The 15,795-nt window shown below is 40.2% G+C and overlaps 1 protein-coding gene across 5 annotated transcripts in view; it reads right to left on the reverse strand.

Annotated features, from left to right (window-relative positions):
* abi1a (abl-interactor 1a) overlaps positions 1-15,795 on the reverse strand; it is a 51,210-nt gene that overhangs the window by 2,355 nt on the left and 33,060 nt on the right. Inside the window, exons 4-9 of one of the 5 annotated variants that reach the window (XM_062441781.1) lie at positions 13,772-13,878; positions 12,999-13,151; positions 6,867-6,967; positions 5,414-5,539; positions 2,954-3,235; positions 736-822 (exon numbers count right to left, since the gene is read on the reverse strand). In XM_062441781.1, coding sequence (XP_062297765.1) covers positions 736-822; positions 2,954-3,235; positions 5,414-5,539; positions 6,867-6,967; positions 12,999-13,151; positions 13,772-13,878 — 856 coding nt within the window. The remainder of the gene's footprint in view (positions 1-735; positions 823-2,953; positions 3,236-5,413; positions 5,540-6,866; positions 6,968-12,998; positions 13,152-13,771; positions 13,879-15,795) is intronic. The other 4 variants (XM_062441783.1, XM_062441782.1, XM_062441785.1 and 1 more) reach the window with 4 other exon arrangements.

The raw sequence follows: 15,795 nt of genomic DNA on the forward strand, positions 1-15,795 counted from the left end.
CATGCTATTAAGTTGATTAGAAGTGTGTATAACAGTAGAAAAAACTAAGTTGACCACTTTTTTCAACTAAATAGTTTATTATTTTAACACTAATCATCTCAAATATTTATCCACAACCAATCAATCTGCTTTCTGTTGATATATTAATAATTATTTAACAATACTTCTGCTTTTGCACCATCAGGTGGCAGCAAAGAGTCCCATCTTCTCCAGTCCTATTCTGCAGTGACCCTTGGCACTTTTTCCTCTTAAACTATATCATTCATCTCAACTCCGCCCTGCAATGCTACAAGTAAATTCAACATTTAAATAAACTTTCCGCCAGAGACTAAATCACTTGAGTTAAACTAAATAAGGATAAACAGAGCTAGTGACAGCCTCAACAATCTCTGCTTTGGCACAACAAACTATCACTTTGCCCTTTCACCTATTTTTAAAAAAAGAAAAAGATTCCTGCAGCTATGTATTCAACTCTATTGCTAAGAAACAATAACAAACTGTTTTCAATGTTGCTGTAAAAGTAAATCTGTCTCCAGACAACAGATAAAAGCTGCTTACAAGTTACATAAACGGGGACAGCAGTCTAATAAAGACCATCTTTGATAGTTCATTGTTGCAAGAGGGTGGTGTTATTTGTTCCCGACAAACAGGCGGGGAAGAGGATGAACTAGTACAATGCATGCTGGGTGTTCCGGAATATAAAGAGGAAGGTATGTCTTTAGCCTCTTCACTTACTGCTCTCCTGCATCCTGGCCACAAAGCCAGTCAGAGGTATCTGTGGAGTCAGCTGGGGCATGGGAGGCGGAGGAGGAGCGATAGACACTGAAAGCCAGCAAAGGAAAAAAAAAAAAAAAAAAAGAAAGAAAGACAGAAAGAGACAGAGACAGAGACAGAGAGCAACACAGAAAAAAAAGAGAAAGCCCATCAGTCACCAGGAATGTACAGAAGACAGCAAAGAGTGCACCCGGATCCCAAGCAAACACAACACCGACACAGACCACACGAACAAATACTGCAAGAATGTGAGCTTATGCACATCTAACAGACCAACACACAGTGACGTGACACAGTGGCAGACTGAGAGCTGAACTGCTTACTCATATTAACCTGTCTGCAGTCAGAAACTTCAAAAAATGTCAAATCAGATTTCTTTAATAAAATAATCACTGGATTACTTAATTCGACTATCGGTAGTTAAAGCGTCTCCACAGATCAGACACTAATGTTGTGATTTTGAAAAGTTCAGTGACTCTGATGAGATTTCACGTGGTATCTGGGGATCACTGGGGTCAGAGGATAAACAGCAGATTATGTTTGATTTCTGTCAATCAGCCAGTACCCACGGGGTACTAGAAGTAGTAAGTGTTATAAGTGACCACAAGGGGGCACTGTTTGCCTTGGATGTCTTTAAACCTAAACCCCAATCCAAAGGAAGTCAGCTGAGCTCCCCTCAGGCCTGTTTGCATTCTTATTTTACATTTTTCAGGCTTTATATTCGTATTTGATTGTTTATGATATAATTTGACCAATCCCTGATAAAGACAAAGGGACTGATAAACAGTGGCATAACATGTTAAGTGCTTTAGTAAATACTATAATAATCTTATAGAGATGAGGCATCAGAACTCCACTACAGCTGGCATTAACGTGCAGTCTGTATCTAGATATCCTGTCTGGTATTGCAAAACATATGTTCATGCATGTGGGAATGCACATGAGTGGAATGCCATTGACCACATCTGGACGTAGTCTGGCGATGCACAGATTGACCACATAAAGGTCATCTAACTCTTCCTCTTCCTGCTCTCACAAGCTGATGGTAGAAGCAGCAGTTAGCAAGTATTCCCTTAAAAAAATGTGACTTTAAAATAAACAAAACGCTGAAAGCCCTGCCTAAATAATTTGAATATTGAGATTTACTCACTATGCAAACAATCAGGATAACTCTTATTAATGCCAGGTATAAAGGTAAAGGTTCTCCTGCCAACATCCAGATAATGTATCCAGATACAGATCACATGTTAATGTGCGTATATCATTCTTTTTGTCATTTATATACTTTTATTATGTTGGATGTTGATGCTAAACATGGTCAAAGTTTCAAAACAGGTGAATATATGTAAAAATACTCCTGAAACTCTAAAGTCAGAGCTTCAGTCTGCCTACTTCTACTTCCCTATCAAACTCTCATCCGATTGTTCTCACATTGTCCACAAATAGTCGTCTGTACTGTAGTCTTTGTTGCTGTTAGCGTTGTCCACTTGCATGTTTTAGATCATATCTATGCTCAAACGTGTATTTAACAAGTTTATATTAGAGTCAAGAATGAGAAAAAGTAGTTAGGAGGACGGAGCTAAAACTGCTTTTTTTAAACAGAGGCTGAAATGAGGGGCTGCATACTAATATAAGATTAATAAGGAGTTAAACTCTAAATCATGCAAGGGTATTCCAGTACAGAGCTTGAAATGTGCATGATTGTGTCCTCTTTAACACCAGGTGTAAAGGAGGTTTGATTTTATACAGTAGTTAGTTACATTTTAAAGGAAACAAAACCTATAAGATGTACAGAGAAATACATTTACAGGAAAACTCCAGACCATGCTTTTGCACAAGGTAAGTGCTCATTGTTAGAAGACATCAATCTATCTGCATTGTATCTGCTTGAGTATCCAAGGACGAGACATTCTCCATCAATACTAAAGACTTCCCAGTTAGATAAAAAGCCTTAACCTGCACTTTCCGAGTTAAGGGAAAAGTCAATAATTCTGTCAATAATGCAAGCTTGACCTTCAGAAAGGCAGCGGCTGATATGAAATACTGCTCTGTGGCTTCAAAGGTTAGCTCGCTTTAGTTTGTGACTGTGCATGATTTGGAAGAATGTGAGGTTTTGTGCTTCAGTGACAGTTCAGGATCTATAAAAATCAGGCTGGGACCGGAGACGGAAGGGCCTTACTTGAGTTCTGGCTGTAGCCAGGAGTGCCTCCGTTAATATGAGGCTGCTGCTGTTGCTGCTGCTGCTGCTGCTGCTGTAGTAGTAGCTGCTGTTGCTGCTGCTGTAGTTGTTGCTGCTGCTGCAAGGAGAACTGCGAAGTGACCGACGGTGCCCGGCGGTAGGTGCCCGTGGCCGAAACCATAGAGACAGAGGAGTTGGAGGGGTTGTGCCGTGAAATCTGCCGCGAGATGGTTCCAAACTGGGACATTGGAGCGGGGCCCAGACCAGGCCCAGGGGCCACCGCTAGAAACACCCAAAGATAGGGAAAGAAGAAAGAGGGAGAGGACAAGCAGGACCACAGAGGGAAGGCGGGTTAGACAGAGGAGACGGAAAGGGGAAGAATGAGAATGAAAAAGTGGAGAGAGGGGGGGAAACAAAAGCAGCCGAAACATGAATCATCTAGACTGTAAAATATTTTGGGGTCTTTTTAAAATCATGATTAGAGCCCCACACCTTCTGAAAAGAGGAAGCAGGTGAAGCAACATAGATTGTTAATTGGCAACATGTAATTAGCAGACATATTCATGAAGATAACAAAAAACACAAAAGTCCCGAGAGGTTGTCAGAATAAATCTTGCACTTTTTGTAGTGAAAGAAATCTGGGGGAAATGATTCAGTGAGCAAAGAGAAGGCCGCAGCAACAGTATGAGACGATCCTTCGGGTTTTAATGGAACTGTCGGTGAAAATAACCACCTCACGCACTTTTCGAAGACGTCATTAAATACTGTACATCGAAGTACGTCTGAAGTATCACAGGAAGAGCGGAGAGTTCATGATTGAGCGCAGATATGTGTGGCTGTCTAAGAATAACCAAAGAATTAATGATTCTTCTATTCCAGCATCTGCATTTGAACATTAAATACTCTCAAATATGCGGAGATCGTATTTACAAGCCACTTGCGTTAAGAGGGTGAAACAGACAGATGTGTTTTGTTCTGCTTGAGCATTTCCTGTTCACATTTCTAGATAACAGAGTGTCTCTCAGGAGAGGCCGTGCTCTCAGATAGGGATGGGTGGAACCAGAGGAAGTGCAGATTGAGAGGAACACCGGAGCAAACAAACTTCTCCAATACGGTTACCAGCAGAAGCAATTAAGCTTAAAAGAGCACACTGATGTTTTGAGGATAAAATGTGGGTTCATGTTTTCAAGCGATGATATCTGTCATGACTTTCAACATGACTGGAGTCCATAGGATAGAAGGAGCCACTGTACAAACACTTAATTGTGTTAGTTTGTACTCATCAGACAACTGGGTGCTTTTCACTCTTACAGAAATTCAGTGATTCAGAGTATGTAAATTAAGTCTACATCAGGTAATACTTCACATTTTTCAATCTCAAATGGCAGCTTCAATATTTTGTAGCTTCATCATCAAGACAATCTGTGACATTCAGACTCAGTATTTTAAAGTTTTACCTGGTGCAGTTTTAACCACAATCTCTGTTGTCTGGAGGGAAATCTTATGAACTCAAATTAAAATGCAAAAAGAAGTCTCAAAGTCCTTAAGGTACATTCATTTTATATCTTTTGTCTGCATGGACATGTTGTCTACATTCTGCCAGAGCAGTATCTCAGCTAGCAGGTTCTTTTTTTAAACATTTCATTCTTGAATTTAGATTGTAGAAGTTATCAGCTACTGCAGATAGCCATGGGTATTTTTTTCCAGATATACAGCAGCTTGAGGTTGAATGACAATTTTAGATATTCTGAAGGAAATAATTAACTTTTTCTCTGGCCTCAGGTGATATGAGACTTCTTTATTAGCCAACAACACATCAGTAAAAAAATAATCATTTGGAAGCAGAGCCACACCACCACCACCACCACCACCAAAACCACCGCTGGGGATTCGGAAGCATGTCGCTGAATTGATTGGAATAAAGCTGGACTCTTGTCTGCAAGCAGCACGTATAATGTGACCTGTTGTGTGTGAACAGAAGCACATGTGCAACGTCTGTTCACACTGCAAGCAGCACAATCTTAACATTTCCTGCAGAGCTGAATGACCGGGGAATTAGCTTTCCATCCTTCCTGCTTTCCTTAACAATGTCGTTTAATGTAATAAATAAAAGCTCTCTACAGTAAGTGTAAATTAAAATGTTTCGTCTCCTCAGCTTTTAATAAAAATGATGCAGACAAGAAAAAATAAAGTCTGAACAGAACAGCTACATCAATTGTTGAAACTGTCTATTTGGTTTGAGTACTTAAAAAAAAAAAAGTAATATATAGGGTCAAACATGGCAGCTCTGTGGTATGATTTCATGGAAACAGTAAGCTTGCATACTGCAGTGTGAACAAACAGCCCGACACCCACAAACACCCGTATATCTGTGCATCTCTGCCAATGAGAAGATCACAGAAGATGCGCTGATTGTCCACCATCCGGAGAGTAAAGGCGACCTCCTTGGTGAAGTCTCACCTGCTGGTAGTGGTGGTGCTGCTGGAGGGCCAGGCCCGGCCATAGGAGGAGGAGGTGGAGGAGGAGGAGGAGGAGGAGGGGGTGGGGGAGGCGGAGGGGCCCCCGGGGGAGCGGACATGGGCGGGACTGAAAGGAGTGTTTACATTAGTAGCCATTTAACGTTGAGGCAAGGAGCAGACTGTGCCCTCTCCTGCTTAATGCACCTCGACACTGTTACATAACATCACATCACTTTACTCAGGAACCCTTTTTTTTGGGGGGGGGGGCTTCCAATTTTGTAAAGGCACAGCAGTGTTCTGCACACACTTTCTTTGTGGTCCGGGTATGAACTGACTGTTTCCATGGCGACGAGCTTGCAGGGAGAGACGTGGTTTAGTTCTGTGCTGCTGGCCTGATCGTGGTGCTGAGGCAAAACAGCTGCTACAAAAACCTAAATTATCTCCTTTTATGGCTGAATCAATTGTTTAAAGTTAATGAAGTACTATATACAGCCAATGTTTGTATGGTGTAATGCAGTACTATGTGTAACTGCATGGTGCGTGGTGTTATGTGGGCCTTACTGTTCCACTGTAAAGCAGCAGGCCCAACGCAGCTTGGCCTATTTACACAGTAGGATAGAGAATCAGCTGTGCTTAGAACACAATGGGCCTGCATAATCCCTGTCTGGTAAACACAGGCTTTGTGTAACATAGTCTCACTATCTGCAAATAGCACATTACATTCACACCTTGTCAATTAATGCCTGGTATTAAGATATACATGTATACTATATCTTTAAAAAGAAACTTGTTTCCTGATGTTTGCTGCTCAGTATTGGTCAAAAAAGTGAAACGATACTGAAATCTCAGCATGTTAAACTCATTTTTCACCTCAGACTGGAAGGCATAGTTGTCTACTGTGTACTGTATGAAAGTGAACTCAGGTATGCACATTGTGTAAACAGCATCACCTGTATTCTTATCATTGCCTGTCAATGTTTAAAGAGTGTTATCTCATTTTGAAAAACACAAAACAACTGATGTGTGTCTCTGAAGGCTGAACAGATTTTGTGGAATATAAATAGAAGATTTTTTTTAATTTTTTTTTTAAACTTACTTAAAATAAAAGCTCCTCCCTCAAAACTTTAATCTTGTCAGGGCCAAAAAGAATCACCTGAACTAGACCAGTATTTGAAGCGTTGGGGGAAGGGTAATAAAACTCTCCAAAACCAACAGTAATGAGATTTTTTTTAGGTGGGTTAGCTGCTCCATCAGGCCGGGCGGGGCTGGTTTTATTGCAGGCTTTACAAACGCCTGAAGCTGGTTATGTACAATATCAAGCAGGGAGAAAAACTGACCTGTAGTAACCGGTTACTGAAAACCAAATACCAGCAAACTAACACAGCAGTGCAAACTTTAAAACTCAATATTAAATGACATGATGTATGACTGCCTGATGTGCAGTTTAAGCTCACCTGGTCCAGAGTTGGGGATGGAGGGTGTAGGCACGGCGATGGGAATGCCAATACCGCTACTGCCGCTGTTCTCCCTGCTGCTGCTACCCCCGCTGCTCCCGCTGAGAGAGGAGGAGGAAAACAGGAGAGAAAAGAGGACATTTTTTTATTGAGGGCAACCTACTCGGGCTGCATAGCAGGTAATACTGCAGATGCATTGACTCTACTGCATCTGTGCTTATGTCCTATTTAGAAATAACAAGACCACAAAACTTTACCCAAGTCATTTTCTCCTTTAAAAGCACCTGACTCGACTCCCATTTCTCACATCTTTTACTGTTTGACATTCATTGATTCTGTCTAGTGGTTTGTAAGGACTGAGCTGAGCGAAGAAAGACATTAGACACTCAGTATGAAGGTTTTGAAAGTAAAAGAATGAAATGGATTCAAGTGACAACAGTTTAAATGTATAATGTTTGTTTTTTTTAAATATGCAAATCACCTAAAACGTCTTGTTTCAGATCCTTCATTCAGCCCCAAAACTCTGTGTAGTTTAACAATAGGGTTTTGCTTTTATTTGGCAGTTAACAATAGAAACAGGGTGAGTCCCAGGCTAAATTTAACATACTCTTGTGCATGGTATGAGCCCCTGGCAATCTATCCATCTTTCTGCTCTGGATTGCTTTTAAGCTAAAATAATTAAAAAGACATTACTGCATTAACTGCTTTATTAAACATCAGCTCACACAAACATATTGCAGATGTGAGCTGGAATATGTTAATAGTTGCAGATGCCGCTAATTGAGCTTGACAAGGTTATCAGTGCCACCACTGATACTATTAGATCATCAAGTGTTACTCAAAGGCACATGTTATATATATATAGGAATTTATCACATATATAATGCCGTTTTATAGGTTATATACCACATGTGCTTATATGTGAGTTTATGACATTATATGTGACATCTTATATTCACACAATATGTATAAAACTTGTGCATATATTATGTGAATTTTGTCACTTGTGAATATCTAAAAACCACATTTATCTGTAATGATAACAGATTTCTTACCCCCACGGGACAAACGTGAAATGTGAAATTTGGTTTTGTGTCATTTTAATTCATTTATCAGTGAAGGACACAAAAAGGGCAGTTTCGCTGTTTTTTCAGTTTCATGTTATTGTAAATTGAATCTTTTTTGGGTTTTGGATCATTTCTTGTTGATATGAAAGTAGATTTACATTAGGTTACTGTAACATCTAACAACATAATGGCTTTTTCTGGTCTGAAATGCTGCATTAGAGTAGATTGATTTCATTTATTTCACAGTTCTTACCAAGCAACATGATAAACAAATTACCCTGAACTTGACCATCACATCCACTAACTAACAGATGTTACTTTGTCATTCTTAATCCAAAAGCACTTATCAGTACACATATTGATTTATCTGGTCAAAAGTACCATGTGTAATGTTGTCAATATTTCCCAGCCCTGGCTTCTCAGGATATAGGACATGTGAATGTGAAATGTATGTCAGCTTATGCAGTGGCCTGTATAAGCGCTGTTTCACCCTGTCTTTGACCCCGGGGCTCGTAGATCAATTGCCCGGCCGACTAAATCCCCCCTCCCCTCTTTTTCCCTCTCTCTCTCTCTCTCTCTCAGGCTGGCCTTGATCCTCTCCTTTCTGCTTCGACCCCTCGCCCCACCTCTCCTTTTTTTTCCCCCTGCCTCTTTCATCCCTGCTTTTCAACTGATCCCTCTCCCTGCCTCTCACCCCTAACCATCCCTCGACCTCTTCCTCCTTCATCTCCCCCTCGCCTGTAAAGTGATTCCCCATTCGTCTCCCGTGCCACCCCTCCTCGATTTCTTCCATCCCAGTGAATGAGCAACTCCTGTTCGCTCCCACCTCCCCCCACATCTCTTTATCCCCATTTCCTCATCATCCCCCCTCTCCTCCTCCTTTCTGATCCATGTCAGTCGAGCCCCGGGGCTCTCCAGGCACAAACAGCAGGGGTTACCCCTCAGAAGGATGTTGGTGACTGTGGGAGCTGAGTGTGTGTGGGGATAAAGGCTAAACAATATCGTGTCATCCTTCTTTTGAAGTGAACGACGTACTTCACCCCCCATCTGTACGTTTTGGATTTATTCATTGTAATCCCTCTATAAACTTCCCCGTTCCTTTGCGAACCCATTTATCTCTTTCCCAGCTTTTGCTTTCTCCATCCTTTTCTTCTTTGTTTCAAAAACGCTCGCTGTGAAACGAGAGCACTCCGTCGGCTCCGTCTCTCCCGCCCCACCTTCCTGTCTGCCTCTCTCATTCAATACAGCGAGGCTGTTTATAAATCAACTGTAACTCACAGACAGACTTAAAAGTTCCAGCTCACTTGCTCACAGCTGACAAAAATCCCTGAGGCCAATGACAAAAAAAAAGAAAAAAACACGACACTGTTCTCACAGAAAATGAACAAAAAGTAAAAATATATACATACAAGTGTGTGCGTTGGCATTGTGACATAATATGACTTGAAATAAGTGAGAAAAATAGACTTCTTAAGAAGCCCAGAGCACAATTTACACTGAAGTAAAGCTCCTCGCTTACAGGCTGAACATTGTTATAGATGCTTTAAATATGCATAAATAACCCAGAGTGCATAAAGAGCAGGAGATGAAGATGAAGGTAACTTTAATCTAACACGTAGAAAAGTGACATGATTTTGGCTGGGGGGTTCTTCCTAAAGAATGGTTATATAAAAGATAAATTACACCAAAATACTGACAATTAAAGACCTAAGTTTCATCTTGCTGACAACTCAAACAAAACCGTTTGTTTTTTTTGATGATGGTTTATGATTAAAAGATTACGACACGCATGGGTAAAAATAATATATGCAATCTGGTCATTTCAAGCTTTTGGCACCATGAGGAAAGATCACAAACTGTGTTCAAGTTACAGACCCCTCAGAGTCTCAAATATTAAGCTAATTTATTAGTGGCTTATGTATATTTTGCTGACACTGCAGCTACTATACCAGTGCTGGCACTTATAGCAGTGCATATACACTCACCGGCCACTTTATTAGGAACCCCTATAACAGCTCTGCCATAAATTCTACTTTTATGAAGCTTATACATTTTCAGTTTTTGTTGACATTGTCAGAAAGGTGATAATTCTACTTCATATTTATTATTGAGGTCATAGTAGGTGGTGGTGGTGTACTGGAGTGCACTACATTTAAAAGTCTTCCTAATATTTTGCCTCCTCATGTGTGTTAATGGAGTGGACAAAATATTAAGAACACCTTTTTCAACCACCTACGACCTCAGTAATAAACATAAAGTAGAATGATCACCTTTCTGACAATATCAACAAAAACTGAAAATATATAAGCTTCATAAAAGTAGAATTTATGGCACAGCTGTATGGTGTGTCTGGATAGTAACTTGGCTTTTAGTGACCGACTTCTTTTTACTTTAGAGGACTGCATGTTGCATTTAATACCCCAAATTGTCAAAGAGTATTTCACACACTGGAAATATTCATATTTTAAAAGGTACTAATTTGGTTTAAAATGGATGGTAGCTTCTGTTTAAAGAAGCATAACCACATAACCACAACATCTGCAATTTCATTCCAGCAGCGAATCTTTGTACCATGTCCAAACCCACCTCTCTCTCCTCATTTCCTGTCATCTCGCTCTACTGCCTCTATCTGATAAAGACATAAAATGCCCTAAAGCATAATAAATAAGTTAAAGAGTGGATTTATGTAAAAGAAAAGGTTAAACCACAACAAATGCAGCTTAAATCTTGTTATCTTTGTTGATTGTCAGGAAAGAACATCTCTGCACTGCTTTGAAAAAGTAGGAGAGGCAAGTCAAATACTGACAGGGAAATTAAGTTACACTGGCTCATCAACGTCTATTTTAAGTAACATAAATAGGTGCTTGCTCCGTCTGCAGAATCATGCAGAATATTAGATGCATCCTGTATAGTTTGGCTGGTTGAAGCAGGAATTCAACCTCAAACTGGTGCTGTTGGAACAAATTCTTACCAGTATACTACAGTGACTGCCATGAGCACACAATAATACCGGCACATGTAATCTTTCCCGCAGAAAGATAGGAGATAATAACAGGGATCATACAGCTGGTACACACGGGTGCCTATATTGAATTTAGACCTCACTTGAGGATGGCAGAGACTGATGAGCTGAATAAGCACAGCTGACTTCCAGCCCTGTATAATCAGATAGTGATGCCACAGCAATATTAGCTGAAGCAGGGTGGGTGCAGTCGGACTCGGAGGGCAGTATCGGTTTGTTAAAGGGACATTAAGGTTGGCTTTAAAGCTCAGATTTGAAACTGTGATGTTGAACATTTCTTTTGTTGTTGCTCCACAGCTTTTTAAGGAACTGAAGCTGCTAATTATAAAAGAGGGGAGGCCTAAAAGTTTAACTGATACACTAAAAAGAAGCAAAGTTGAGGAACTACTTTGTGAATGAGCAGGTTTGTGCAAACATACATCAGCGAGAAAGAAGTTAGGGGATGAGGAGAGCGAAAATTAAAATTAAAAAAAAAAAAGTTATGTAATATTTATGAGCTTCACAGTCAGCATAGCAGGCTTTTTAGTTAATGAGACGACTTCACTCACTCGTAACTCAAATTTGATGAAAGCTTTTCCTGCTTCCTCTATGTGGGGATTTTCTGGGTAACAATCTTTGGGAGCCACATTTGAGGGTTTCCATGCTGCAGATGACTTTTTTTTTTTTAAACAGTACTTTATATCAGAGGCTTTTACAGATATTAATATCAGAGTGATTCAGGCCGCAGTAATAAAGCTTTGTCAGACAAATGCTGGATTTAGTGTAGCAGAGAGGAGGAAGAGGTGTGAAAAGTGCTCTGAGCTGTTGAGCTAAATGAAGAGATTAGAACTACCAGACGTGAAGGGGATCGGTAGTTTAGGAGAGATGCTTTTCTCACATTACCGAAAATTTGAGCACACATTTAGTGTTCAATTTAGAGATGAAGCTGGGACACTCTTTCCACTCATATCTATCCAAAAATAGGGAAAAAAGTATTAAGTACCAGTCTTGCTCTCCATTAAAAGCTTTGAGAAGTTGATTAATGGATTTTTATTGATGATGTGCAAATGTATATCTTCAGTGTAATTGTATGAGCACAGGGCAAGAGTGCTGGCTGATATCAGATTGATATCATGCAAGAGTGGCTCCATATAATCTGCACACTTTTCCATCAGTTGGACTGACGTAACCTTGCTTAAAGCTTTGTACATTTAAAGTTTCTTTGTACAACTGTGTATACATGCTGGAAAAGTGATCCTGTTTTTCACTTACTTTTTTGGGTTATATAGATAAAACTGACACTTTAGGGACTGTGTCAGCGTTTGCATTCATCTAGCTAATGGGTAACTAAAAGCATCACAGCAGATATATACTATATATGAGTGTCTGCATTGTTCAGAAAAGTGCAATTAAGAACATTTTAAGTTCCTGAAGCCTCAAATTACATCTTTGAATCATTTTGCTAGTCATTATGAAAACAGTGCTGCATTTATTCAAAATTGAAGGGCCTGTGTTGTTTTAGGTGCCAGTATGATGATGATGACATATTATCCAAAAGAACGGTTTAAGTAGATCAATGCATCCTTTATGCCTTCAAGCAAAAACTGCTATATTTTATACATAATACTATGAGAAAGGATTCCACCAGTCTGGATAATCACTGAATCCACAGCATTCAGGTTAAAAATACTCAACACTAGAAATGTGTGCTTGATCTTATTTGATTGGATAATGTAATGCTTTGCAGGATTTGACCTTCTGTTCCCATGAAAGTTGTGCCAGGTTGAAGTTTTATGTTGAATAACCCTGCGATTTGTTTGGTTGTTTTTGCCTTCCATATCCTTTCTGTGCCAACGCAGTGGTCTTACTGAAATGAAACAGGGGTCTTTGTTTTTTCCACATATTGTTGTTTGAACAAAGCCTGAAAGTCCAAAACCCACAGATATTCAATTTGGAGTGAACACACACACACACACAAAAAACCCCCAGCAAATCTTCACAATTTGAAAGCTTGTCGGTATGTGCGACAGACTGAATCCATGTTTCCTCTTTTTTCTTATCTACCTGTGCGTGCGTTGCCTCTGGTTGAGCGACGCCGTGCGCCCGGGGCTGTGCTGCTGGCCGTGCTGGCTGCCTATTCGGGCGGGGCTGGTCATGTAGTCGTTGGGCACCGTGGGCGGTTTCACCGGCTCCAGGGTCTTGTAGGACGTGTTGCGTCTGCAGTCGCACAAAGATGGAGAATGAAAGGCAAATAATGATAAATAAAAAAGTTCACGAATGCTCAGACTTTAGTTCAAACCCTGCTATCAAAACTGCCAGGGAGTGTTCACCAGAGCAGAGTAAATCAGTTTACCCAGCTGGATGCTGTGCAGCAGTCGTGTGTGCTACAGGCTGGATGCGAATATATCACAGTTTACTCTTGGAATTAATATCTGATTAGTGTCACCGACTGCTGCTGTGCAACAGACCACAACAAGCATCATCAGGATGTGACAGCTGACATACGCTAACAGATAAAAGTTCAGGACTTTTTCTCTGATGGATCCCTTTTCTCTGCCTTTATTCACAAAGATTTTATCATTTCTAATATGCATATAAACCAAAAACACATGACAATCAGTGAGTGTTTACTGTGTTACTTTTAGGCAAACAGTTATAACATTTTTTTAAAAAAGGCATCAATGCCAAAAACATAATCTAAAAAAAGTGAATGAATGTAACATGACCTAACTGCGTGTTCTTTCATTGGCCCAACAAGAACCCTGCTTTTTACATTTTGTGTTAGATAATTAGAGGATTTGTCTTTCTTTTCATGGTGACTAAAATGGAAATCTTACCCGAGCGTGCCACGCCCTGACATGGGAGGGCTTGGTGGTTTCTGCGTTGGCGGATTGGTCCTCGATAGTGTTCCTCCTCCTCTGATTGCCTGATTGTTTCCATGTTGCTGTGGTCGGAAGGATATATAAAAAAAAAAAAGTTACTTATTTTACAAACAAATTAATTTAAGGGGCCGTGGCTGTTTACTACTTGAGTGACAAAAATCGAGTGTTACAGTACAGGCTGCCCAGAACACAACTCTTCAACCCCAGAACAGTGTATTTGAGTCAGTGATATTTACAGGGTTATGTAATGCCAATCCAGCTTGGGTTTAACTCAGCAACAGCATGTTTGCTGCTGATTGCAGGTTAGAAATCCCTGGGTTGTTTCAGCAAAGGCGTCTTGCAAAATGCATGTGTCCTAAAATCACAATGACTAAAGCTTTGACAGGATTTATGCAACATCTGCATTTCCAATGTTGCAAATTAAAGAATATGTGTACAGTGTAATTACTAATACTGTGTTTAAAGCAATATATGTTGTTTCTGGGAAGCCTATAGTGATTTGAAATAAAACTACAAAACATTGATGGACAACTACACAACATTTAAAGTAAATGAGAATGTAAACAGTTGGTAAAATGACAGGGAGGGTGTTATAGAGCTGGAGACTGCATGTTGGAGTCTAAGAGGACTACAAGTCGATTAATGGGAAATGACAACAATAATCACATGTATAGGGGATTTGCTGTGAAAGGGAGTTGGACAAATTCTATCAATAATACATTATAGCAAAATAGGTCATGTGACAAACCAGACTTACCTTGGCTTTTAGCCACTTAGTGTGGGCGAAGGGGAAAAAAAGAAACAGAGGAGAGAGACAGAAAGAGGGCATGTCAAAATGGCCATGTCTCAACAAATCAGCAGAAGTCAAAGTACAAGCGAGCGAGAGGAAAAATGATTCCTCATACTATTTAGACTGAGTAAACATTTAGCAAGACCTGGGTAGGTCAGCAGCTATAAGTCATCCTACCGAAGGGAAAACACTGTGGTGGCTTCTGACTGTTCTTCTCTTTACTCAGACCTACCACACCCAGTGCCAGACAAGGAGGAAATCTCAAGGATCTGATGGCAGAGCGATCATACACAAGGGAAACAAGTTTTATTGCTAACTGGGCGTCTAAAACCGTTTTTCATAAAGGATTTACATTTGTTGTCATAAAAGCTGTCTCACAATTATGTGCTTTTAAAGCCGATTGAGTGTCCTAGTTGTGAAATAATTCTTCATATTACATCCAAGTTTAAACTCAAAATGCTTTCACTTTATCACATTATTGGCTATATTAAAAAAATACCCTGGTATTTGTTGGAGCTGATATGAAGCCAACGTAGCAGTGGGGTTGATCTGCAGTTTGACAACCGCAGAGTCAAGTGGCTCATCTATAATGCAGGATCCCTGGTGGCCTTTGCAGAGAGCACTGTAGCATCACAAGACCACGAGAGAAAGGGAGAAACCAAAAGCAAATTCACAGGACAGGTCAGCATGAAGTGATCTCTGCCTCTTTAAAAAAAAAAAAAAAACCCAAATAACATAATACTCCTTTAGTGCGGCTGCGAATGCTAAATTTCACGTTCAAAACTGACTCCTCTCAGGTTATCAGAGCTAGACGAGATTCAATTTACAATCTAGGTCACGCTATAAATGCTAAGGCCCTACTGCTGCCTTCCCCTTATCTTCTTGGCAAATGCTATAGTGTCTGTTTTGTTTTTGTGGCACAAACCAGACAGTCAGTGATAGTCAGAAATACTTTTTTATTTTTTTAACATCCAAGTTGAATTATGGACAGACAGGTTCAGATTAAGGTCAATATCAAGTCCAGTGTTGCAGCCTGTCAGAGCAGGGTGAGATGAAAAACACTTCCTAAGGTCAGAGTCGTCATCCCACCAACCCCTCCAAAATAAAAACTGTTGAAAGACGATGACGAATACACGGTGAGCAACTATTCCAGCGGGTGTGTGTGTGACATTTGACAGTGGCAAATGTT

This window comes from Scomber scombrus, chromosome 20 (assembly GCF_963691925.1).
Source record: "Scomber scombrus chromosome 20, fScoSco1.1, whole genome shotgun sequence".
In the NCBI taxonomy this organism is placed as follows: domain Eukaryota; kingdom Metazoa; phylum Chordata; class Actinopteri; order Scombriformes; family Scombridae; genus Scomber; species Scomber scombrus.